The sequence below is a fragment of the Ostrinia furnacalis genome, unplaced genomic scaffold (genome assembly GCF_004193835.3).
Source record: "Ostrinia furnacalis isolate ACB-3 unplaced genomic scaffold, ASM419383v2 OfSCF3547, whole genome shotgun sequence".
NCBI lineage: Eukaryota > Metazoa > Arthropoda > Insecta > Lepidoptera > Crambidae > Ostrinia > Ostrinia furnacalis.
The window spans coordinates 2,477-30,232 of NW_021133786.1; the positions used below are offsets into that span (position 1 = coordinate 2,477).

General features: G+C 42.3%; 1 protein-coding gene across 1 annotated transcript; it reads left to right on the forward strand.

Annotated features, from left to right (window-relative positions):
• On the forward strand, nt 1-26,913 carry LOC114357966 (transcriptional regulator DEF1-like). Its single transcript, XM_028311801.1, has 16 exons — nt 1-18; nt 111-312; nt 920-988; nt 1,826-1,933; nt 14,700-14,746; nt 15,445-15,531; nt 16,074-16,175; nt 16,474-16,567; nt 17,569-17,687; nt 18,905-19,019; nt 20,184-20,347; nt 20,817-20,918; nt 21,101-21,181; nt 21,456-21,515; nt 22,546-22,636; nt 24,298-26,913. Exons 1-16 carry the CDS (start codon nt 1-3, stop codon nt 24,468-24,470), a joined length of 1,632 nt encoding a protein of 543 aa, XP_028167602.1. The 3' UTR covers nt 24,471-26,913.
• The last annotated feature ends 843 nt before the right edge of the window (nt 26,914-27,756 follow it).

Sequence of the window (27,756 nt, forward strand, 5' to 3'; positions counted from 1 at the left end):
ATGTTGAACTACACCAAGGTTAGTCACTATAGCTACTTCAGTCCTTGCAGCTGTAGCAGTTAAAAGATCCGTAGTAACGTTTTCGTAGCAGTAAGAACGTTCGTAGCAAGCTCCTGCTTACTAAGCCTCTGCGTAGTACGGGCGGGTTACTAGCTGTAGTAAGAGCTATAGACGAGCCAGTGCGGCCTACGCCGGGCACGCCGAGCGCTAAAGCGCACGTGTTCGCGCCGATTTCGCCGCCCGCGCACCCGCGCCCGCTTTCCTTGCTGGACTTGCTGCGACAGGCTAACGCGCATATTGAGCCGCACCAAGGTCAGTCATCGATTTTTGCCATGTTGGAAACCTGTGGAAACCATACATATAGTTGAACGATGGTAGCGCCCCCCTGTCATTGAGTTTGGTGGGACAGTTCAGCGTGGGTCATCTATAACACAGCTGTAACGGTTCAAAGATCTGTAGCAAGATATTCGTAGCAGTAAGTCACTATACCTGCTGACGGTAATACATAACACTTACAGCTGTAGCGGTTCAAAGATCTGTAGCAAAATATTCGTAGCAGTAACATCGTCCGTAGCGCGCTTCAACGCACATGTTGAACTACACCAAGATTAGTCACTATACCTACTTCAGTCCTTGCAGCTGTAGCAGTTAAACGATCCATAGCAACATATTCGTAGCAGTAAGAACGTCCGTAGCACGCTCCCACTTACTAAGCCACTGCGTGGTAAGGGGATCTCATCTCACCTTCCTTGCTGGACTTGTTGCGACAGGCCAACGCGCATATTGAGCCGCACCAAGGTCAGTCTTTACCTGCTGACGGTAGTTGCAGCTGTAGCAGTTAAACGATCCGTAGCAACATATTCGTAGCAGTAAGAACGTCCGTAGCACGCTCCCACTTACTAAGCCACTGCGTGGTAAGGGGGTCTCATCTCGCCTTCCTTGCTGGACTTGTTGCGACAGGCCAACGCGCATATTGAGCCGCACCAAGGTTAGTCACCTTACATACTGACGGTAGTTGCAGCTGTAGCAGTTAAAAGATCCGTAGCAATATGTTCGTAGCAGTGAGAGAGCCGCACCAAGGTCAGTCACCTTACCTGCTGACGGTAGTTGCATCTGTAGCAGTTAAAAGATCCGTAGCAATATGTTCGTAGCAGTGAGAGAGCCGCACCAAGGTCAGTCACCTTACCTGCTGACGGTAGTACATAATTACTTTCAGCTGTACGGGTTTAAAAATCTGTAGCAGTAAGAACGTACGTAGCACACTTCAACACGCATATTGAACACCAAGGTCATTATGCCTGCTGACTGGAGTACTTGCAGCTGTAGCGGATAAACATTTGTCATATTCGTAACAGTAAGAACATTGGTAGCACGTTTCTGAATGCTACGGCATATGCGAGACGCTTTTGTAATGTCATGGTAAGAATAATAACTCTGTACCAGTCAACGCTGTCATAGCAGAGAATGCTTGCGTAAATTATCCACCTGCTAGTTTGAAATCTTATCCTAATGAGGGCTATTGTTTTTTTTACCTAACAGTTGGCACCCCTGGCGATTGACAGGACCTTACTCTACAGTGGCGCCATCTTGATGAGTGCAAATGCGATAGTCCTTCTACCACTTTAGCGCTCACCAGTTGGTGCCACTGTCTTCGCTACTAGCAAGTGACAGGACCTTACTCTACAGTGGCGCTAACTGGTGAGCGCTAAACCGATAGCCCTCATTGTAGCAATTGAAAGATTCCTAGCAGTTCCTAGCGGCCCTTCGGACTGATATTTTCTCACAACCGACCTTATTTTTTTTCTAAACCATGTATTATTTCCAGGAATGGGCGTGAACTCAGGCGTGGGCTCCAACGCGGGCAAGATGCAGAGCCTGGAAGAACTGGAAGCGCGTTTGAGGCCGCAGCACCCGCGCGCGCACCCGCCGCCCGCCGCGCCCGCGCCCGCCGACCACGAGCTAGCGGCTTTCAAGCGCCTCGTGAGTAGACAATAATAATAATAATAATAATAACTATTTTTAAGTAATTTTTTATAATGTATTTTTTTTTTTTTTTTTGATAATTTACATTGTAAAAAAATATTTAAAATTAAGAACCAAGGTTAATAAAGATAATAATAACATCCTTGAACATTTTACACTGCGCCTCTAGTCCCAAACTAAGCAAAGCTTGTACTATGGGTACTAGACGACGGATATAAACATACTTAAATACTTTTTTTTTGTAAATACATACATATTATACATAGAAAACACCCAGACCCGTCACAGAAATTAAAATTCATCATTTCAATTTCTGCCCGGCCGGGAATCGAACCCGGGACCTCTCGGCATAGTAGTCCGTTCTGAACCACTACACCAAACGGCCGACGAGATTAAAAGTCCGGTCGCCGAGCAGATAGAAATTCGTACAATGACCCCACCAAGCTGCCCATCCTTATCGCTCGCGCGTAATTATATTGCTGTCGCGACTAAGCGACGGGCGGCCGCAGTGAGTGTGCGAGCTGGTTCTCAGCAGTTGACCTTGTAGAGGACTAGCGGCCGCAGCACCCGCCCCCAGCTGGCGGCCTTCAAGCGCCTCGTGAGTAAACTGTACCATCCAAAGTCCGGTCGCAGCAGATAGAAATTCGTCCAATGACCCCACCAAGCTACCCATCCTTAAATAACGCTAGCGCGTAATTATATTGCTATCGCGACTGTGCGACGGGCGGCCGCAGTGAGTGTGCGAGCTGGTTCTCAGCAGTTGACCTTGTAGAGGACTAGCGGCCGCAGCACCCGCCCCCAGCTGGCGGCCTTCAAGCGCCTCGTGAATAGATTGTACTATCTGAAGTCCGGTCGCAGCAGATAGAAATTCGTCCAATGACCCCAAGCTACCCATTCTTATCGCTCGCGCGTTATTATATTGCTGTCGCGACGGTCGCCCGCTGTGAGTGTGCGAGCTGGTTCTCAGCAGTTGACCTTGTAGAGGACTAGCGGCCGCCCGCGACTTCGTGCGCGTGGATCCCGTTGTACCCCTTAGGGGTGGAGTTTCGTAAAATCCGTTCTTAGTGAGCACCTACGTTCTAAAAGAACTTTCTGAACTGAGATTTCGTGATAGAATAGATGACCAGCTGCAGAGCTTCAAACATCATCTAGAGCACGGTTCTGGAGGTAGTGTTGTGATTGAATACGTTACGCTAGTTTTCAGCCATCGACTGGCCACGAGGCCAGTGTTTAGAGCACTCCAACCTCTTAAGCGTTTAATCAAAGCGTACTATCATTTGAGGCCCACATGCATCCTTTTCGATCATCAATTCCTTTGGAGAGAAACCTTGAAATTACATGGACGTTGTAGACGTATTTTGCATCGCGTGACTTTTGACTTACTCGTATTAGGTCTAAGGTTATTTTTAAATTGTATTAGTATATCCATTAGTTTCTTAGTTCTAGCAATAATACTTCGTTTGTTTCCAGCTGGCGCAAGTGTCTGGAGGACACGCGGTGCCGGCGGCGCCGGAGCGCCATCCTCCGCCGCAGCCGCAGCCCATGAGCCTGTTGCAGGTATGACTTAGTTAAACTACATGTTCTCCACTTAAAACTACAAATATTTGTTGAAAATTGCATTTACAATAACTAAATTGTTGTCAACTAAAGGGTCGCCGAGCACGTAGAAATTCGTCCAATGACCCCGAGCTACCCATCCTTATGGCTCGCTCGTAATTATATTGCTGTCGCGCTCGCACACTCACTGCGGCCGCCCGTCGCACAGTAGCGACAGCAATATAATTACGCGCGAGCGATAAGGATGGATAGCTCGGGGTCATTGGACGAAGTTCTACGTGCTCGGTGACCGGACTATAGACCCAATTTGCTTAATGAATGAATTGTCATGTCCCATTGTTCTGCAGATGTTGAACAAGAGCATGGAGCAGCAAAAGGCCCAGCAGCAGCAGCAGCAGCAGCAGCCGCACATCCCGCAGGAGCTCCTATACAAGCTCCTGCAGGTACAGGTAATACAATACGCCTCGTATCAATACTATTGAGAAAAATTGGCCAAGTGCGTGTCGTGCTACGCGCATTGTAGGGTTTTGTCCGTCGTTACCACAATATTTTTCAAGCAATCAGTTTAGTTTTTAGAGGGAGGGAGGGACGCCCTACTCGAACAAAAATTGGCACTTTAAACTTAAACATTTTGCAAATGGATCCCTAAATCGAAAAATGGTTTATGAAACCCCTAAGCCAATTTATAAGACCTATCCAACGATACCCCACATGATAGGATAGATGACGAAAAAAAATGACACAAACACTTTACAAGTAGGGGAGCAAACCTAAAAATAATTTTTTCAAAATTTTATTTTACCCTTTTGTATAATATACATACATACCTCTACAAAATTACAGCTCTAGTGCCAATAAGGGTTCCTTGTCTGGAGTACGGAACCCTAAAAAAGGAAATGGCAATGGCATTGACTTTGCAGACCGCATCAATTCTGTCTCCAAGTCTCTTATGCTGGATTTCTATATTCAATCCTAATCCAAATTATACGGATTTGGATTGTCAACTGTCAAATTTTAATATGTTTTTGGCCAAAATAACTGCGGTTTTTGATGTTTTCACATTTTTATATTGTTTATAAGACTATATAAACAATATTAAAGTATAAATGCATCGAAAATTTTGGATATATAATCTAAAACTGAATTCAATTTGACAGTTGTAATCCAGATTTGGACATGGATTGAATATGGGAATCGGGCGGAAGTTAGCAGCTTAGATTAGTGTGGCATGGTAGAATCATGATTTTTTAGGCCATTGTGTAATGGCGAAAATGATATCGATACCTTCAGGTTCAATTGTCGTATAAACCAAAACCCTAATTTTCAGGAGAGCCAAAAAACGTTTTTTTTTTTAATAAAAAAATCGTAACTTTTTTATTTGAGAAGTTATAAAAAAATGTCCAAGAGAAAACATTTTTCAATTTATGCGATGAAAAAGTCTAAATATTTAAAAAAATGGGCATCTTCAGTAGTTTTAAAGTTAGCTTGGAGTTACGTCGTTGAAAAAGGCACTCGGTGGTTTATACGACCCATTATATTTGACCTAAAAATAACTCTTTACGTCGTATTTGAATTTTTTCTAAACACGAGACTGAAATTGATGGCTTAAAGACCATTAGATGTATTTTTTTTGGTTTATATACCCATTGATAAAGTGATTAATTCAAATGTATTATTAAAACTATGTATGTAAATAATGTATTGTTTACTATTTCTAGGCTTTTGTTGTTTAGAGAATTATTTTTTTTGGTTTATATACCCATTGATAAAGTGATTAATTCAAATGTATTATTTAAACTATGTATGTAAATAATGTATTGTTTACTATTTCTAGGCTTTTGTTGTTTAGAGAATTTGCACAAAGATATTTAACAGTGTAAACTATATTTGGTTGAGGTAGAAATAATAAATTTGCTTGCATACGAAAAATAACATTTTTTTTTTACAATTTTGCAGGAAAATTATGGCAAAACAAATAATATTTCTAATAATTGTAAACAAAACTAATCACCATAAATTTTGAACAAAAAATACCTTTACAGCAAAACATTAAGACAGCTTTCCTGGTTCTCTGCTGACGCATATTGATTTCGTTTGGTTATGATAAATTTTGCATAAAGAGAAGAGCCCCAGTATGCTCAGGCGAAGGATTTGTAATTTTTTGAGAATTTCTCTAAGGAATTTATATCTTTACAAGAAACCCAAATTTAAATTACAGCTAAAAGTAACCACTACTGGCAACAAATAAAAGTTGGGAGTACTTGTAAAGTAACAAACTATTACAGAGCATCTCAAAAGGGTATAAATAGCCTTCATGAGCACACTATGGCTTGTTTTTTTTTGTTTAAAAGTCTTGAATTCATCACATTATTTTAGTCAAGATCAATAGGCTAGATGACAAAATTTCAATTATTTGTCCTTAAAACAGATAATTGGAAAATATGAGACTCATATTTTTTATTTTCTTTCATAATTTAATAATAACAGTGCTACATCGAGTTGAAATGGCGCGATACGTCACGCTTGTGTATAATTTTTACTCAAAAGTGACGTCACGCGACATTTCAACTCAATATAATACTGTAATTCTTCGATTATGGGAAATATGGGGTTTAAATTTTCTAATTCTCTGTCTGACGGACTAAATAGAATTTCGATTTCATGACCCAGTCATCATCCCTATTCACGGTGTACTGGACCTGGAAAGCAATCTTATATATCTAGTTATTATCTTTAAAAGTAGAAACAATCAACTTTCTTAAAAGTAGAAATAAATAAATGAATATGAATATGAAACAGATAATTACCATATTGAATACGTGGACTTACGACGTCGAATCTGGACATAAAACGCCATGTCTTTAGGCGTAAAAGCCATTTTCAATTACGAGAGTGTTTTACGTCCTGGCTTAAAAAAATGTATGGTTGATACATGTTAGCAAAAATACCAAAAACAAGCGTTGGGTTTGTACACTGTTTATAAGGTATTTATTTATATTTTAGGCTATAGTTTTTTGGGGCGTATAAAATTTTTTTTTGCGAATTTCAATATTTCGAATATACAGCTCGATAGAGAAAAAAATTCTGATTAAAATGGTATATATGTTACTGTAAAAGCTCGAACTATGGTTAATCTTAAGATTTAAGTGTAAGTCTTAGGATTTACCGACATCAGTTGGTAAATGTAAGTATTTCTGAAAATACGACGATTTTTTCGAGCTTTTACCATTCGAATTCAGTATATGCTAGGTTTTACCTCTGTCAGCTGGTAGATGTTGGTTTTAGGAATAAAACAATGAGTAATTCTTAATTACTTACTTTAATCAATTATTAGACAAAACAGGTACATAGTATAAAAGGTATCATATGTTAGTAATAAGTAAAAACTAATACCAACTTCTTATATTCGTTTTGTGTTGTTATTGTTTATAATTTGTGCTTACTGTGTTCAATAAATTCTATTTCTTTCTTTCTTTCTAACTTATTTAAATTATTTTGAAAAAACCGGCCAAGTGCGTATCGGACTCACGCACAAAGGTTTCCGTACCATTGATCTATGATTTTTTTAAATTTAAGTTATTTGTATGAAAGATTACCTACGCGGTAATAAGCGGTTTACGATTTACGAGGTATTAAAAAAAACTACTTACTAGATCTCGTTCAAAACAATTTTTGTTGGTAGTTTTTATAGTAATGTACATCATATGTTTTTTGGAAGTTAGAGGGGGGGGGACCCAATTTTTTTCCACTTTGGAAGCATCTGTCACGCAAACTGTTCGGTTTAGAAAAAAAATATTTTAGAAACCTCGATATCATTTTTGAAGACCTATCCATAGATACCCAACACGTATGTGTTTGATGAAAAAAAAATTTTTGAGTTTCAGTTCTAAGTATGGGGAGCCCCCAATATTTATTATTATTTTTTTATTTTTGCATCAAAATCTTAATGCGGTTCACAGAATACATCTACCTACCAAGTTTCAACAGTATAGCTCTTATAGTTTCGGAAAAAATGGCTGTGACATACGGACGGACAGACGGACAGACAGACATGACGAATCTATAAGGGTTCCGTTTTTTGCCATTTGGCTACGGAACCCTAAAAACACATAACGAATAACTCTGAATATCTCAATCTCTATCATATTAATTAGCTTTTCTTCGCCGCCTATAGTCAAAATATCATAGCGTTTTATACGCCTGTATGAACAGCTTCCTTCTTTTTAATGTTCTTTGCAGTTTTTACTTCCTCTAAACGGCTGACATGTTTTGTTTTTCAACATTTACCGTGCCATTAATGTAAATCCTAAGATTTACCAACGAAATGGTGGTAAGAGTTCGAATCGCAAACCTTTTGGGACATTTACCATTAGGAATTGGTAGATCTTAGGTTTTACTGGAATATCTTAGGATTTACTGCAATTCGAGCTTTTACAGTAACATATACAGGGTGTTTGGCGCATCGTGTGCCAAAATGATTTGGCGGATAGAATGGGTCATTTGAATTTTGAACAAAATTTGTAATAATTAATAGACGATCAAAATAATAATTTTCGTCTTTAATTTCAAGAAATCCACATTGAAAAACGATAGGGAAAAGGTTTTTACATTGCATAAGATAAATAATTTTTACCTGTTAGGTGTTCTACGTGCTATTCACATAAAAAGGGGCTATAAACACAAATTTCGCAAATCAGTCCGAGTAGAGTCAATGCACTAATTTAAGGAATTTGTGAAGTTGTTGTTATTATTTAAACAAGATTAGTATACAGTTTGAATGGGGATAGACTACAGAAGTTTTGATAAAATCCGAAGATCGCTATCTCTTTTAAAAAAAAAATTATAGCCATGTAAACTTAAATGTTCAGTCCATTTTTAACTTTTCGGAAAACTTTAAAGCTGAATTTTAAAAAAACTAGATGATATTTGCCAGTAAATTTAGATTTGATGCAACCCTACATCAATGCACGTCAAAACAAAATATTTACTTTGAGGCTACGCCTAGTAGTTTTTTTTAAAATGGAAATTAAACGATGCGATTTGGGTATTTTGGTGAAATTACAAAAAAAATTAATTTAAAAGTAGCCGCCTGGCATGGAACGTGTTATGGGGGCTGAAAATATAGGAAATGACCCATTCTATCCGCCAAATCATTTTGGCACACGATGCGCCAAACACCCTGTATAACTCGATTTGGCCAAAATGGTTTATACGACAATTGAACCTGAAGGTGTCGATATGTTTCTAACAAATGTTTATTGTTTTGAGCCTTATAATTCCATGTTCAGGTTCATCAGGATGCTCGATATTTATTTATTTATTTATTCACAACAACAACATTTCACTGTCATCACAGGATATAATGCCTTTTGTGTAGTTAGTTTTTTAATTAAATGGGATCCTGCAAAAAACGGGATGTATCCGTGGGAACAAGCCCTAATGGTATGATTGTATTTCAGCAGCGGCAGCAGCAGCAGCAGGCGGGTGAAATGGGGCTCCACAGCGCTGACCGCGAGCTCTTGCAGCGGCCTGAAGCGCAGGCGCTTGTTCACGGTAAGTCTTACTTAATCCTTCTTTTCCCTACTTCGTGATCCTCGTGTGGCAGCAGTTTTAACAGTTCCAACAATACAAATACGTAGCAGCAGTTTTTGTAGATTTTAGTACTACAATTACGTGACATTCGTTTTAGCAGTTCCAGCAATAGACCTACGGAATAATACCTCGAAGATGGAGAACTTTTCTACCCCAACGGCCATCAATTTTAAAAGTTATCTTATATTATGTTGAGCTATATGTTTGGCAATGAGGGCTATCGTTTTAGCGCTCACCAGTTAGCGCCACTGTAGAGTAAGGTCCTGTCACTTGCTAGTAGCGAAGACAGTGGCGCCAACTTGTGAGCGCTAAAGTGGTTGGAGGACTATCGTATTTGCACTCATCAAGATGGCGCCACTGTAGAGTAAGGTCCTGTCAATCGCCAGGGGTGCCAACTGTTAAGTATAAAAACGATAGCCCTCATTCTTTTGCAATGACGGTTGCTTTGTAAAATTCGAGCATAGTACGCGCCTGTCGCCCTTTGACCCGAGACTTTATGAGGCTCATGGAAAGACGTAGTGTAGTCGGTTTGCACAGGAATAGGCTAGTTGCCTAAAAAAATTTTTTTAGTCCATAATGTTTAATATCAAAAAATATTGGACACGTATATTTTTATTTGTCAATCTAACAAATAATTACATAGTTATGGTGCGTTGAAGTTGCGCACGACGTCACAACGTGCGGCATTTTTAAGCAAGCGTTGACGTCACGGGCCTCTTCTTATGAACTTTGGGGCGCTTTATCTCTTTAAATTTTCATTAGTTTGAAAAAGTGAAAAATACGTGTAGAGTATTTTTTGATAAGTTAACTGACGGACTAATTAAAACTCTTGCTTTTTGACCCAGGCAACATCCCCATTATACCTGCGGGCAGCGTAGATCGCTGTGGAAATTCTTAGGGGAGGCTTCCTTTCAGCAGTTGATGACTTTATCTAGGAACGGACCATAACGATTGTACCCTGTTTTAACTTGTTCTCGTGCAGGCTTTGAAGCTGCCGATAGTTGTGGGCATCCTTGGGGGAGGCTTTTATCCAGCAATGACGTATTTTGGTTGAAACAGACCTCATATATCACAGCAAATATAGCCGTATTAACTGATTTCTTCTTTCTCCCGCAGGCCTGAAGGCCGGCGAGATCACAGTCCAGCACATCATGCAGCAGCTCAGCAACCCGGGCCTGCAGAGCCGCCACCGCGACGTGCTGCTCACCATCCTGCGGCTGCAGCACCAGCGCCAGGTCAGACTGGGTACTAGTTGGGGGGACCATAATGAAACGTGACAATTACTTCTGAAAAAACATAGTTCAAGTCAAAAGAACACGTTAGCTTGAACATAATCTTGACATAACATCAGCGGTTTTACTCCGAAAAACGTTATTCGGTTTCGAATGTTCTAAAGCCCGGTCTGTGAGCACGTAGAATTTTGTCCAATGACCCTAAGCTACCCATCCTTATCGCTCGCGCGTAATTATATTGCTGTCGCGACTGTACGACGGGCGCCCGCAGTGAGTGTGCGAGCGCGAAAGCAACATAATTACACGCGAGCGATAAGGATGGGTAGCTTGAGGTCGTTGGAAAAATTTCTACGTGCTCACGGACCAGGCTTTAGTTGAGTCTTTTTTTTTATCCACAACGAAGAAGCTCTTGGCCTGTATCTCACCTGATGGTAAGTGATGATCAGGCCGAAGGTGGAAGCGAGCTTCACCCGGAATCCTCAACCACAGAGGAACTGGCTATCTTACCTCTAACTGCCTGAACACAACAATGCTGTTAACATGTTGTTATGGCGACAGACTTAGGTAAGATGGTGGTAGCTAGCCAGGCGGACTTAGAACAAGCCCTACCACCAACCAAACCGAAAGTATAAAGTTGTGGAAACATTTGACAAAACGTTTTATTGTGAGTTATTTTTTGGTGTTTTCGGACCACTAGGTGGACCGATGATCTGCTGAATGTAGCGGAAAGCACCCTGATGCGGGCAGCACAGGGCCGGTTGTTGTAAAAGTCCTTGGAGGAGGCCTTTGTCCCGCAGTGGGCGTCATTTAGCTGAAACAAACTTGATTTTTGGAACGGGACTATTCCCACCGCTGCAACTCCTGTGTAGCCAGGATCTCTACAACTTGACCGCCAATAAAAACCCAACCAGTGAAGGTCAAGTTAAACTGTCATTGGACCCGCAACGAAATTAATCAGAAGAACATAGGAGGAGTTCGAAGTTAGTTGATTTTTGGTAGTGTATATTATACTAAAGCTGAGTGTATCCCACAGATGGGCGGCTCTCCCCTGCCCAGCGTGGGCGTGGGCGCGGCGCCGCATTTGGTAGTCCCGCCGCACCACCAGCCGCTCCGCCTGTCGCCGCTGCCTCACCCCAGCGAGTACAACGGTATGGACCACATGTTTAATGAGGGCTATCGTTTTTATACTTAACAGTTGGCACCCCTGGCGATTGACAGGACCTTACTCTACAGTGGCGCCATCTCGATGAGTGCAAATGCGATAGTCCTCCTACCACTTTCGCGCTCACCAGTCGGTGCCACTGTCGTCGCTACTAGCAAGTGACAGGACCTTACTCTACAGTGACGCTAACTGGTGAGCGCTAAAACGATAGCCCTCATTACATTACACTATCGATATGACGGAAATGACCTAGTTTACCTTTACGTTGATTGGATTTTCGCACGGCACAGTAAGCGCCTCTTAACCGTTTTAGGTTCTGGAGTGTCCAATGCAATAGTAACTGGTGAGCGCTAGATAGCCCTCATTACATTACACTATCGATATGACGGAAATGACCTAGTTTACCTTTACGTTGATTGAATTTTTGCACGGCACAGTAAGCGCCTCTTACCGTTTTAGGTTCAGGAAAATGTCCAATGCAATAGACATGACACTACCAACTCGGCATTACAACTTAATTTATTTTTACACAGGGTGCATTTTTGCAAGCTCTTAAACATTTTATTTACCGAAAAAAGGTCTATTCTACTTTGATCCTTACAAGACCTGTGTGAACTGCATTTACGATGCGTTTAGTTTCTATAAATTACAGCCTTGTGCAAATATTTTTAAAAAATGTTCCTAAATAAGGCTCTAGTAATATTTAGGTTTTTTTTTCTTCTAGAGTAGACAATGTAGTTATAATTGTTCTCGCGACTTTTATTATAATACACACGTAAACAGCGTCATTTAGTATACATAGGTACATGTATAATTTCTAAAATCAGTTGGCTAAAGGCATAACTAATAAAACCTTATTCACACCATGGACGCAGCGTACTGTGTGTCGCCGATCATGGCCGCTAGCCCTAACACGCTATCGGTGCACCATCCAGGTAATATTAACTCATACGTAGTAGTAGTCTTTATTTCTGAATGTTGTAGTGTCGTCACTTGTGATTCACTGTTGATTTCAGACCTAAAAATTTTGAATGAACTTAGGTGGCTTTAGAGCCACGTTAAATGAGCGCGTTAAAAATGTCAATTCACGTCTACAGGCGTGCCCGCACGTATCCCGTCGCCGCGCGAGCTGGCCGCGCATACGCAAAGCATCATGCAGGGAGCGCTCATCAAGAAGAAGCTGGAGGAGCAGCGCGAGAACTACCGCCGCCGCCACGAGGCGCCCAAACAGCCCACTCCCATCTCCTTTACGCCCACATCTGTGAGTACTTAGCACCATCATCATCATCGTTAAAAAGCTGGAGAAGCAACAATTTGTATTTTCTTGCGGCGTAGAGCCATCGGGTGATTTTGTTACGTCAAAACTACAGCGAAACTTACTTATTTATTTTACCAATGGTCCGTGACTCTCACTCGGCATGGGGCACACTGAAAACCAGCGCCGTGGCCTTCGTCACCGTGGGCCACGGCATATGCTGAATGGGGTCCCGTTGTAGTAGGCATCTTGTTGGTGAATGGGTGGCACTGCTCAGTTTACTCTTGTTTTTATTTTTTTCTTGTTCCAGTATTATATGCCACTACATACAGTCGTGGTCAACTAATTAGGGACGTTATATGACTAAAACACAAGACCGTCTCTCCAGTCCGAAAAAAAAATCTTAACGAGGCTTTGTAGCNAAGACTAGCGGCCGCAGCACCCGCCCCCAGCTGGCGGCCTTCAAGCGCCTCGTATGTGTCCCCCAGCCCCCCCTCGTCTGTAGCCCCCCCGGCCGGCTGCGGAGCCTGGAGCACCCGCCCCCGCCGACCACGAGCTGGCGGTCTTCAAGCGCCTCGTGAATAGATTGTACTATCTGAAGTCCGGTCGCAGCAGATAGAAATTCGTACAATGACCCCACCAAGTTACCCATCCTTAACGCTAGCGCGTAATAGACATGTTGACACCACAGTCAATTGACGTACTTTTTAAAACTGTCAAAACGAAACTCTCCCATAGATTTTGTATGGCACTACAAGCAAGTGACGTCACTATTTTGTCAACTCAATTAAACAACTTTTACGCAATTACAATGCGAACAAAAATCGTAATTTACAGGTAATTTAAAATAAATTAAGTTTTTATGACCAGAATGAAGGGTCTTTTTAAAACAGTTGTGGTTTCGAATTATTGGGGTATGGTGTCAAACTGTCTATTATATTGCTGTCGCAACTGTGCGAAGGGCGGCCGCAGTGAGTGTGCGAGCTGGTTCTCAGCAGCCGCCGACCACGAGCTGGCGGCCTTCAAGCGCCTCGTGAGTAGACTGTACCATCTAAAGTCCGGTCGCAGCAGATAGAAATTCGTCCAACGACCCCAAGCTACCCATCCTTATCGCTCGCGCGTAATTATATTGCTGTCGCGACTGTGCGACGGGCGCCCGCAGTGAGTGTGCGAGCTGGTTCTCTGCAGCCGCCGACCACGAGCTGGCGGCTTTCAAGCGCCTCGTGAGTAGACTGTACCATCCAAAGTCCGGTCGCAGCAGATAGAAATTCGGCCAATGCCCCAAGCTACCCATCCTTAACGCTCGCGCGTAATTATATTGCTGTCGCGACTATGCGACGGGCGCCCGCAGTGAGTGTGCGAGCTGGTTCTCAGCAGTTGACCTTGTAGAGGACTAGCGGCCGCAGCACCCGCCCCCAGCTGGCGGCCTTCAAGCGCCTCGTGAGTAGACTGTACCATCCAAAGTCCGGTCGCAGCAGATAGAAATTCGCCCAATGACCCCAAGCTACCCATCCTTATCGCTCGCGCGTAATTATATTGCTATCGCGACTGTGCGACGGGCGCCCGCAGTGAGTGTGCGAGCTGGTTCTCAGCAGTTGACCTTGTAGAGGACTAGCGGCCGCAGCACCCGCCCCCAGCTGGCGGCCTTCAAGCGCCTCATGAGTAGACTGTACCATCCAAAGTCCGGTCGCAGCAGATAGAAATTCGGCCAACGACCCCAAGCTACCCATCCTTATCGCTCGCGCGTAATTATATTGCTGTCGCGACTGTGCGACGGGCGCACGCAGTGAGTGTGCGAGCTGGTTCTCAACAGCCGCCGACCACCCGGCCGACCGAGTAGACTGTACCATCCAAAGTCCGGTCGCAGCAGATAGAAATTCGGCCAACGACCCCAAGCTACCCATCCTTATCGCCCCCACCGCGCCCGCGCCCGCCGACCACGAGCTGGCGGCCTTCAAGCGCCTCGTGAGTAGATCTAAAGTCCGGTCGCCGAGCAGATAGAAATACGTCCAATGACCCCTCCAAGCTACCCATCCTTATCGCTCGCGCGTAATTATATTGCTGTCGCGACTGTGCGACGGGCGCTCGCAGTGAGTGTGCGAGCTATGTACTATCGCCAACATTGTTAACTGCCCATTGAAAGTCATGTCATCTCGTTCTATCGCAAAGAATCGCAATTTGATTAGAGCGAGAGCAAAAACGGAAATGGATAGTTAACAGTGTGGGCGTGTGTACTCGGCAACCGGACTTTACCATTCACCATATTCATACCATCTGCAATCACCAGTTCTCGAATACTACCATTCATAACTGACAAGACGTCAGGCAAACTAAAATATTAAAAATTAACTTCACGTTTCGGAGGTTTCATGCGTCGGTAACACACCACAGAACCCTTCCCCTGCAGCCCTCTTGTTTAGCTTGTTTAGCTCAACGACTTGCACCATTAATTAGGCCTTTTTGTTCATCCATTTCTGTACTTTATTGTGAATGCATGAAGTTTTAGACGTAATTTGCATCGCGACTATTGACAAAATAAGCTGCGACTCACGTCACGTATTATATCTAAACTTAGTTTCAAATTGTATTAGTTTTATACATTGGTTCCATCAAAAAGTACCGTAGTTTCTTAGTTCTAGCAATAATACTTCGTTTATTCCCAGCTGGCGCAAGTGTCTGGAGGACACGCGGTGCCGGCGGCGCCGGAGCGCCATCCTCCGCCGCAGCCGCAGCCCATGAGCCTGTTGCAGGTATGACTTCATTAAACTACATGTTCTCCACTTAAAACTACACATATTTGTTGAAAAATTGCATTTACAAATAACTAAATTGTTGTCAACTAAAGGGTCGCCGAGCACGTAGAATTTCGTCCAATGACCCCGAGCTACCCATCCTTATCGCTCGCTCGTAATTATATTGCTGTCGCGCTCGCACACTCGCTGCGGCCGTCCGTCGCACAGTAGCGACAGCAATAAGGATGGATAGCTCGGGGTCATTGGACGAAATGAGGGCTATCGTTTTAGCGCTCACCAGTTAGCGCCACTGTAGAGTAAGGTCCTGTCACTTGCTAGTAGCGAAGACAGTGGCACCAACTTGTGAGCGCTAAAGTGGTAGAAGGACTATCGCATTTGCACTCATCAAGATGGCGCCACTGTAGAGTAAAGTCCTGTCAATCGCCAGGGGTGCCAACTGCTAAGTATCAAAAAGAAAGCCCTCATTCTACGTTCTCGGTGACCGGACTATAGACCCAATTTGCCTAATGAATGAATTGTCATGTGACATTGTTCTGCAGATGTTAAACAAGAGCATGGAGCAGCAAAAGGCCCAGCAGCAGCAGCAGCAGCAGCAGCCGCATATCCCGCAGGAGCTCCTATACAAGCTCCTGCAGGTACAGGTAATACAATACTGCATTTCATCTCACTTAACACCAGGTGCGATTGCGGTCAAATACCTGCCTTGTCTAGCATAAAAAAATAATATACGCCTCATAGAAATACTATTGAGAAAATGGCGAAAATGATATGTTTCTAACAAATGTTTATTGTTTTGAGCCTTATAATTCCATGTTCAGGTTCATCAGGATGCTCGATATAATGCCCTGTATATAGTTTTTTTTTTTAATTTAAACGGGATCCTGCAAAAAATGGGCTGTCTCCGTGGGAACAAGCTCTAATTGTATGATTGTCTTTCAGCAGCGGCAGCAGCAGCAGCAGGCGGGTGAAATGGGGCTCCACAGCGCTGACCGCGAGCTCTTGCAGCGGCCTGAAGCGCAGGCGCTTGTTCACGGTAAGGAAACTCTCACGTGATAGCAGCTACAGCAATACAGTTACATTGCAGCAATTTTAGCGGTTTCAGCATTAGAATGAGGGTTTTCGCGTATGAAAAATCCGCCAGATGGCAATACGTAGACGCGAGGTCTAAATGCTGCATGATTGGTTATTTTTGACATGACATTGACAGATATGTCAAAATCCACCAATCACGCAGCAGTCAGACCCCACATCCACGTCCCGCCATCTAGCGGATCTTTCATACGCGAAAACCCTCATTGCAGTGTAATACCTCACGATTTGAGATTTCATGTCCCTACCCTACGTCCATAAGTTCTACAATAGGTTGTTTGTGTGCCCCTCCCACCGCTACATAGACAGGAAATTCTGTGAACTATGTCGGTTGCTTTGGTTCTTTTATCAATCTCCTCATTACTGATTCAATCACGTAAGGAAATTATGGCTCTTTGGGTGACATAAACCCGCTCGAGATAAAGCTCATAGGAAGGGACCATGAATATGAAGACTCGAGTGTAGGCAATTTCCCACTAGGTGGACCAATGATGTAGTCACTCTAGTGAACGGAAAGCAATTAGCTGCCAATCGTTGTGGAAATTCCCGGGGATGTCCCTTGTCCAGCAGTAGACGGATTTAGTTTAGAACCTCACATCCGAATTTATAGCTTTTTTCTCGTTTAGGATTGCTCGAATACCACAGCAAATATAGCCGTATTAACCAATGGACAATTTGACACCATTCTCCAATAATTCGAAATCACAACTTTTCTAAAAATACACTTCATTCTGGTCTTAAAAACTTAATTAATTTTAAATTACCCGTAAATTATGATTTTTAGTCGCATTGTAATTGAAAAAAGTAGTTTATTTGAGTTGACAAAATAGTGACGTCACTTGCTTGTAGTGCCATACAAAATCTATGGGAGAGTTTCGTTTTGACAGTTTTAAAAAGTACGTCAATTGAGTGGTGGTGTCAACATGTATATTCTTTCTCCCGCAGGCCTGAAGGCCGGCGAGATCACGGTCCAGCACATCATGCAGCAGCTCAGCAACCCGGGCCTGCAGAGCCGCCACCGCGACGTGCTGCTCACCATCCTGCGGCTGCAGCACCAGCGCCAGGTCAGACTGGGTACTAGTTGGGGGGACCATAAAGAAACGGGACAATGAGGGTGTTTGCGATTGAAAAATCCGCCAGATGGCAATACGTAGACGCAAGGTCCAAATGCTGCATGATTGGTTATTTTTGACATGACATTAACAGATATGTCAAAATCCACCAATCACGCAGCAGCCGGACCCTACATCCACGTCCCACCATCTGGCGGATTTTTCAATCGTAAACACCCTCATTACTTCTAAAAAAACATAGTTCAAGTCAAAAGAACACGTTAGCTTGAACATAATCTTGACATAACATCAGCGGTTTTACTCAAAAACGTTATTCGGTTTCGAATGTTCTAAAGCCCGGTCTGTGAGCACGTAGAATTTTGTCCAATGACCCCAAGCTACCCATCCTTATCGCTCGCGCGTAATTATATTGCTGTCGCGACTGTACGACGGGCGCCCGCAGTGAGTGTGCGAGCGCGAAAGCAACATAATTACACGCGAACGATAAGGATGGGTAGCTTGAGGTCGTTGGAAAAAATTCTACGTGCTCACGGACCAGGCTTTAGTTGAGTCTTTTTTTTTATCCACAACGAAGAAGCTCTTGGCCTGTATCTCACCTGATGGTAAGTGATGATCAGGCCGAAGGTGGAAGCGAGCTTCACCCGGAATCCTCAACCACAGAGGAACTGGCTATCTTACCTCTAACTGCCTGAACACAACAATGCTGTTAACATGTTGTTATGGCGACAGACTTAGGTAAGATGGTGGTAGCTAGCCAGGCGGACTTAGAACAAGCCCTACCACCAACCAAACCGAAAGTATAAAGTTGTGGAAACATTTGACAAAACGTTTTATTGTGAGTTATTTTTTGGTGTTTTCGGACCACTAGGTGGACCGATGATCTGCTGAATGTAGCGGAAAGCACCCTGATGCGGGCAGCACAGGGCCGGTTGTTGTAAAAGTCCTTGGAGGAGGCCTTTGTCCCGCAGTGGGCGTCATTTAGCTGAAACAAACTTGATTTTTGGAACGGGACTATTCCCACCGCTGCAACTCCTGTGTGTGTAGCCAGGATCTCTACAACTTGACCGCCAATAAAAACCCAACCAGTGAAGGTCAAGTTAAACTGTCATTGGACCCGCAACGAAATTAATCAGAAGAACATAGGAGGAGTTCGAAGTTAGTTGATTTTTGGTAGTGTATATTATACTAAAGCTGAGTGTATCCCACAGATGGGCGGCTCTCCCCTGCCCAGCGTGGGCGTGGGCGCGGCGCCGCATTTGGTAGTCCCGCCGCACCACCAGCCGCTCCGCCTGTCGCCGCTGCCTCACCCCAGCGAGTACAATGGTATGGACCACATGTTTTATTACATTATACTTACTAACGGCCGCCTGTGACTTCGTACGCGTGGATTCCGTTTTACCCCCTTCATCTATCTTACGCGGTTTAGATTTTTTCATACAAATGTTTTTTCCCGCTAACTTCCGTTCCCGTGGGAATTTTGCAATATCCTGTTGTAACTAAGCCTTAAGTTTACTAAGGTACCTGCATGCCAAATTTCAAGCGTCTAACTTAAGCGGTTTAGATTTTTCTTACAAAAAGATTTTCCCGCTAATTCCAGTTCCCGTGGGAATTTAGCTTAGTTTAGCCGTTTAGGCTGTGCGTTGATATATCAGTCAGTCAGTTTCTCCTTTTATATATTTAGATTGTCGAGCTGGATTGATGATTATCCTGGGCACGGGAGCGGTGCCTAGCCAGCCAGTGCATATACATTTTTGTAACGTTCTAGTTCTAGTTGGTATAAAATCAATCACATAGAAAGGTCCGCCTCCTGGCGCGATGCAACGCGCTGGATCGCTTTAAAGTGTGCGCTGACTTTTACAACCACTGTTTCCTACCCGTACATCTTCGAGCCGGATCGAGCATAGGGTGCATTTTTGCACGGCACAGTAGGCGCTTTTGACCATTTTAGGTTCAGGAAAATGTTGTACATTGATCGTTTTATGACATTTATTAAGTTATACGTTTAGTTCTCCGGCAAGTCGAGCAATATTGAAACAAAAAAAAATGGTTCCACTATTCCTAACTAGTTATACTGTTGTATTTACTGTACTGTAAATGTATTATTTATGAAATCACTCTTTTTCAATGTATTTTTAAATAGTTTTCGTGAGCAGGCTATTTACGGTCTCATACAAATATGCACGTTAAATCGGTTCCATTTGGAAATATGAATATAACTTTTATAATCGGTTGCCTAAAAGTATCACTAATAAAACCTTATTCGCACCATGGACGCAGCGTACTGTGTGTCGCCGATCATGGCCGCTAGCCCTAACACGCTATCGGTGCACCATCCAGGTAATATTAACACTTACGTAGTGGTAGTCTTTATTTCTGAATGTTGTAGTGTCGTCACTTGTGATTCACTGTTGATTTTAGGCCTAAAAGACTTGAAATCTTAAAGCCACGTTAAATGAGCGCGTTAAAAATGTAAATTCACGTCTACAGGTGTGCCCGCGCGTATCCCGTCGCCGCGAGAGTTGGCCGCGCATACACAAAGCATCATGCAGGGAGCGCTCATCAAGAAGAAGCTGGAGGAGCAGCGCGAGAACTACCGCCGCCGCCACGAGGCGCCCAAACAGCCCACTCCCATCTCCTTCACGCCCACTTCTGTGAGTATTTAGGAGCAGCAATTCAGTAAATATTTTGTTATGGCGTGGAGCGATACGGCAAGACCCAGGTACATGTAGGTTGTTAAAGATAAAAGATAAAGATATTTATTTACATAAACATGTGTGAAAACATATTACAGAGCAACATGATTTGGTCTTACAGTTTTAACAGGTGATACAACATGTTTTACCAAGATATTGGCATGTAAATGATATGTCAAGTAAGAATGTCAATAACGTTACGTCGTTACGTCCAGCGTCCCTTCAAATGTGCTTAGGACCTGTATCCCGTGACACTCTATTACTTCACATCACCCCTCCTGCAAGAACTAAGCTGTGGTAGGTACCACCCAGATGAATTACGATTTACTTGGTCCACTTTGCTGATCAGAGAAGTCACCCTGAGAGAAACAAGCTCTCCCTCTGTTACTTTGATAGACAAAACCATAACTTATTTTTTCATTTCCAGGTGCTGCGCAAAATGACAGCCGAGAAAGAATCAGAGGCGCCCAGCCCAAAGCAACAGTGGGCGCAGCCGCCCAAGATGCCCCAAGGGCGGCCAATCGTCAAGGTATGTACGAGAAGTAGTGTCTTCTAAAACATAAAGAAAATTCAAATGACTGATAAAAATTCTAATCATCCTGCACAATAAGCGGCAGGCGTGGTCGTTCTTTCACTAATTCAGTCTTCTACCTACCTTTTCAGTTTTCTTATTACTTGAAGTTTGAAATACTGACAAGGTTTTGTGTGCAGGGAAACCAGAGTGGAGCGGCACCAATGGGCTACGGCCAGTCACAGTCTGAATACCAGCAGCACTATCTCAACCAACAGCAGGTCGGTACCTCAATCACATAATATAGTGTTGCAATTCACGAAGGTGAGTGAGCTTTACATGTGTGGTGGCTCGCTAGTCGCTACTGTTCGTTTTACAAAAGTTTTGACAGACATTACACTATCGTTATGTGCATGTACAGGTACGTCGTACACACACTAGTAAAGCTCACTTGCCTTCGTGAGTTGCAAGAACTATACTTGTATGTATGTGACGTCACCTACATAAACTTTTAACTTGGACTAATGCAAATGGTACACACTCTTTTGTCCCCAGATGGTCGGTGGAGGACGTCCATTTCCTCACCCACAGCAAAGACAGCAAGTACCTAATTCGGTAAGTCTCTTCATTTTGATGATCTGATTAATTTTGGTGCTATTTTTATGTGTTTCTTAGTAACGTTACTTTATAGATTAATCAAATGTGGCGTAATTTTAATAAATTGCGACAAACTTTTGAAAATATGATTTAAATTGAATATTGAATTGAACGTACAGTTCCTGCAACTCACGAATGCAAGTGAGCTTTACTTGTGTACGTGTACAATGTACATGCACATTGATAGTGTAATGTCTGTCAAAACTTGAAAAACGAACATTAGCGAGCTACCACACATGTAAAGCTCACTCCCCTTCAGGCCCAGTTGACTTTGTAGGCAGCACTGTGAATTTTATTAGGTGGGCTGCTAAATGTGTTCCCCGATCCAAAAAAAATCTAATAAGGATTTTCTCAAACGACAACACTTAAGTCATTTGTCAGTTTGTAGGTGATTAATTTGTCACAACTTTCAAAATATAAAAACGGCTATTCAAAGATTTTCGTGTTAATATTTATCTATTGTGATAATAATGTTTTATCATCCTGTTGGAGATTATTGTCTAGTGTGATTGTGAGATACAGACTCAGTAGTGCTCTAGTAGGTATTTAAGTTTGGAGACAGTGACTTTTTATCTAGTGTTTTAGTTTAAGTCACGAGACATCATATTAAATAAAGAGAATATGTGTTTCTAATTGTTTGAGTATCATTTTCTTGATCATATTGACGGGCTTAGTTACCTCTGAAAAGTTTTTTGCATTAATTAAAAATAATGGTAGAACATAAAATCAATGACATAATAATAATATTATGTCATTGATTTTATGTCATGATAATAACATAGCCTAAAATACGTAGCCATAAGCACAGATTAAATACCGCCTTAGTACCAAAGTCACCAACTAGATGGCGTTAAGAAAAGTCCAGTTATTTTTTTATGGAGTCGCCGTTCTTCTCGACAGAGTAAATATATTCTTTGCTCCCCTTCGTGAATTGCAATTTGCAACAACTATACATATTATAATCGAAATCATATTTGTTTGGTTCCAGTACAACAACATGAACAACATGGCGCGAGGCATGGTCGGGGGCACCACGCTGCAGCAGCTCCTCGTGCAGTCCCACCAGAACCGCCTCAATGGTAAATATGCGCAGGGAACCTCGCCTCGTGGTCACCCTGTAGGTGCTACACATGATTTGTTAGGACATTCGTTTATTAACGTTTAAGCACACGTGGAATTCAACAGGACATAAACAGGCCTATAACAATAAAATTTCATTGAAGTAACACTGAATTTCTCTTGCTGCTGCTGCTAATGCTGATGGATGACAGACGGCTCTTTAATGAGGGTTTTCGCGAATGAAATATCCGCTAGATGGCGGGACGTGGATGTGGGGTCTGACTGCTGCGTGATTGGTGGATTTTGACATATCTGTCAATGTCATGTCAAAAATAACCAATCATGCAGCATTTGGACCTCGCGTCTAGGTATTGCCGTCTGGCGAATTTTTCATTCGCGAAAACCCTAATTGAATTGAAATAAATATAACATGACATGGTCGGACATAACACGAAACGTCTGACAACGTTAATTTAGTTCACGTAGTAACAACTCGTTTCTCGGTATATTTACATACATATAAAAGAGAAAGCTCTGGACTTTATTTATTTATTAGAACAAAAGTCATGCTTTACGCCAGCGGTTCCCAAACTTATTTTGTCTACTGCCCACTTTGAGTATAAATTATTTTTAGCGCCCCCATTTGTAGTCGAGTATCGAGTGCTCAGTCGGTGTCTAAGAGTCCTCCTAGTAAATGACGCCTCCCAAGCCTCTACACAACGTCCCGATTTTTTTTTCTGGGTCTCTTACCGCCCCCCTTTAAGCCTGCAGCGCTGACTGCTTTACGCTCTGGTTCTTCAGAAAGAGCGACTCTAAACGCCTGTTTGGATAAAATTACGTGTCATCTCAGTGATTTTTCCATAATTTGGCGACACAGTGACTTCTTTTAAGCCCTGCTTTGAGTTCAGCGTGTTTTTAAACGTAATCTTACATTTTATGTCAGTTATTTCGATGGTCTTCATATGTTATTATTTTGTTTGTTATAGACTAGCTCTTCCCCGCGTGGAAAGTGGTTTGTAACAAATAAATTTACAACTGCAATGATGCTAAGATCTTGGTGTCTATGGATTTGCAAACTAATACCTATGTCTGATAGAAATAAAGAAGTTTTTGAAATGTAGGAATTTGCATGCAATATTTTTGTTTAAAAATCAAGACACGAAGATTTTAACACATTTGCAGCTTTATTTATTCAGGAATAGTGTAATTTTTTATCATTATTAAACCGTAGATATTTTGATTGTTGATGAAAAAAATTGTTATGAACCATTCCCCGATTTTCTATTTCAGTCAGTAATTTACCTAGTCTTTGTTTGGTTTTATGAGGTATGTACTCTACTCTATATTTCTGAGGACTTCGCTATAAATTAAATTTCAAATTACTGACTGGAATGAAAAATCTAACTGTAGATCTATTTCATCCTATGCTAGTATCATGATACATTGCGATGCCCAAAACTTGATTCAAATTCAACGTTGATTCATGTCTGAAATTACTTTACTGTATTATTATAAAAATAAATTGATAAAAGATTGAATTTTAGATTACCTTTGTTTTGACTTTAATGAATGCTTGAGTTTGCATCAAGTTTTACACACCTTAACCCTCATACAGTCTGTTACCATAAAACGTGCGCGAGCCACTTCAAAACAACAATGGTAAGATAGTTTAAATCGTCAGAAATGGGCGGCGGGTCCGGCGGCGGCGACAACCAGCTAGCTCGCTGGTTCTCGCCGGAACTTCTCGCGCGTGCGTCCGCCGGCAAGCTGCCTTCAGTCCACGTGCCCAACGCGCTCTCGCTCGAAGACCTGGAGCGCCACCACCACTCGCCCGCGCCTCCGCTGCGCAACTGAGCCAACTGAGCCAACCGAGCCACCGAGACGACCGCTGAGCTGATGAGCACCCACCACTACGAATAACCGCGCCGATACGCTCCAATTTTGCATACAAAGCTTTATAACTGACTTGAAAGATTGAACTGTCTTATTACAAATCAAATCAATAGACATAGATAGTTTGAGTGATATTCTGCTTTGTGTGCAAAATTGACAAATAGTATTGGCGCGGACGATACAGGGCTGCGATCGGTAGCCGGATGTTGGTCTTTTTTGCTAGTTTTGAAATCGAATCGGGATTTCTACCGTGTAATGTATCGCTCGTATTCGGTGAGATGTTACGATGAGCTGTTTTATGTTCCTGTATAGAGATGTAATGTTGTGCAAGATAGGAATTCCGGTTTGATCTAGTTTTAGATTGATTGAAGTGTTTGAACGGATGAGAGTAAAGTATCGGCGGGCCGAAAACATGGCGGTATTAGAACGAATGAATTTTCACTGACAAGAATTTATTTTTGATTGGTAAAATTCACAACGCGCGAGCGTATTTGACGGTGTAATTGTGTCCTTTAAATTCGGCTACCGGTTGTGAACTCACCCTGTATACTCGGTGACTACTATCGCCAGTCATACATATGAGCCCCTTCAGATCCTATTGTGATGTTGTGATTTTGTTGAAAAAATTCCCAGTACTTTAAACTTGACCGTCTTTTATTACTTAATGATCACTTTACTAACAGTCGCGCATACGTATGATTGGCACGCGCCTAGCCCATACTTGCGCACGAGTGGAAAAATGACGTGTTCCCGTCATTTAGACGCAAGTTTCGCGCGAGAAATGTCAGCAAGTTTGCCTTAAACACTTGCTTTTAGTTTAATCCGTCGAGATCACATTCGGGACCTAAATATTTTCGGTTCAAATCAAAGGAATAAGGTTCAAATTTGCGCAGATAACTTTGGTCCCGAATGTGACGTTTGACGCTCTCATTTCTCGCATGAACTATTGCCACTTCTCGACACTATTCAAAGTAAATTATGAATATACATAGCTCGATGCAAGCTAAGATGAAATACTCAATTCGACGTTTAGAATGCGTTATTTTTAGCGTGAAATTCATATTTCTTTTTCAAAATTAAGGTCTTATTGACCCAATTCGTGATTATACAAAAATCTACGGATATATAATTATTGGTGTGTTTACATGAGCTGAATGTGATGTTGATATGAACTCGTCAAAGCTAGGTATATAGGTTAGAACACAACAGTTCGTGTGACCTCGTGAAACATGCCATGAAATTAATTCATCATTCCCAAATTCAAAGTACTTAATACATACTAGCCAAGACGAACCCAGTCAACGTTCATTGGGTCTAAAGTTAACCGACTACGTACTAGACATACAAATAACAATACCTCAGTTTAACCATAGGATGTTGTAGGATCACCGTCAATTGTAAATATAATCGTTGTTACTGTTACAAAGCCTTGTCGGAGACAACTAGCAACGAAGGTAACATAGGTGTTGGAATTAATATTCGATGTCCCATTTATCTATTGGGCATTTTGGCCCAGGCCTAGTTTTGCACAGTTACGGTCGCTAGATAGTCCAAACGGATAAAATAATACCTAAATACATGCAATCTTCTTTCAGCACATAATGTTGATATACTAAGATACCTGAATTGCTATTGATAGAAATTTCTAAACTATTCATTTGTTATAATAATGTAACACGTGAACAGCCTTTGACTAAGTTGTGCTATAAGAATAACATGAATGTTGGGCATTATTTTATCTGACATAGGCAATATAAAAAAGACCAAATAGTGATGATCCATTGGAAATAATAAGACATCCCTTCGATTATTGCTGATGTTCTAATAAAATTCATGTTCTATTACATATTTCAATCTTCGCATTTGTGACGTCAATCGATGTGCTCGATCGACTTCAGTTTACCGATTCAGGTGTTCGTCGAGCTGGTCGTTGACGGTTTAGTGTTTCTGTCTTTATCTCTCCAGAAGTATTACGTCGCGCCAGCAAGTGTCCTCGTGATCCAGGTAGCAGCTGATGGGAGGGAACTTTTGATGTATTTCTTTGTAGATATTTAACGTGTAGTGCCTAGTCTCGCCGTCTGGCCACGACATAAGTGTTATTATTGTTTGTCGACCCTCTGTCAGCTCCCTTTACGTTTATCTTGATGTCTTCTTGGAATATGTCCCGCGCCGTGACGCAGCGACGCGAGACATCGAGCGAGTGTGCGAGTGTGTGTGAGCGGTATATTGTATGTCTTAAGGTTGTGTTTGTAAGCATTTTTTCTTACTATGTCATTTTCGTGAGGAGGAGAAAGATTTACGTTAAAAACAAAGAAATATTCGTCATTATTCATGTCTATACATTTATTGTTAGCGGATAGACATTTTAGGATGGCCGTTTTAGTTGTCATTCGCGAATTATTTTGTACGACAATTTTCGGGATTAGCACAAGTGTGTCCGTTATCCCATTTGTGTTTTGAAATTCCTAAATATATTTTTTTAAAGGTTTTACGATTCGATTCGATCCGATGACGTCAGGCGAGTCCGCGGATTCGCGTGTCAATTATATCATTTTGGAAAACTCCTGGTTTAGAGTAGTTTCGGTACCGTCCATCGAGAGATTTCTTAAGTTTTATCTAAACTCCTTCATAATAAACAGGTTCGGTTTTTGTCGAATTCCCAGTGTATAAAGATATTAGTTAGGACTTTGGATATCGCGTAGGATCTCTCGTAAAACATCCGCTCAATACGACGACCGCAAGCAATACCTGTATACAATTCCTTCACTTCGCCTTTGTTTTAGTACACCAGTGAATAAGGCGCGGTCCACACAGGGCATGGTATTTTAGAGAGTCAGTTTTCATTGTAAAGGTCAGTGCCTACTGTAGTTATGGAACTGGGCATGAATAATCTTCGGTGTTTTTAGAATAAGTAATTTTCAAAACAAACTTGGCGGTAAACTCGAAGCCTCTGTGGGTCGCGCCGTTGACAGAAAACTGACGTTAGCCAAAGCGCAGGACTCGATTTCGATGTGATTTTGAAATGGATTTGAGAGGAACTTAATCATGAAGTGTTTGAGATTTTGTTTTGTGCGTTGGTTCGGCGATCGCATTAGATGCGCACGCCGTTTCGGTTATGTAGACGCAATAGAGGCGAAATTCTGTTTTTGGGAATTGTGAGCCGCAATGGCGGCGGGGCCCGCGCCGGCGCTTACGTAACAACACGAGATATGTCTCCTGTAAGCTTTAAATTATTGATTAAAGAAAA

Excerpts from the sequence above, each read along its gene's own strand:
- LOC114357966 (XM_028311801.1), top strand. Across the intron at positions 313-919 it reads GCATATTGAGCCGCACCAAG|GGGGTCTCATCTCGCCTTCC; the intron begins GTCAGTCATCGA and ends CTGCGTGGTAAG. Across the intron at positions 989-1,825 it reads GCATATTGAGCCGCACCAAG|GAATGGGCGTGAACTCAGGC; the intron begins GTTAGTCACCTT and ends TATTATTTCCAG.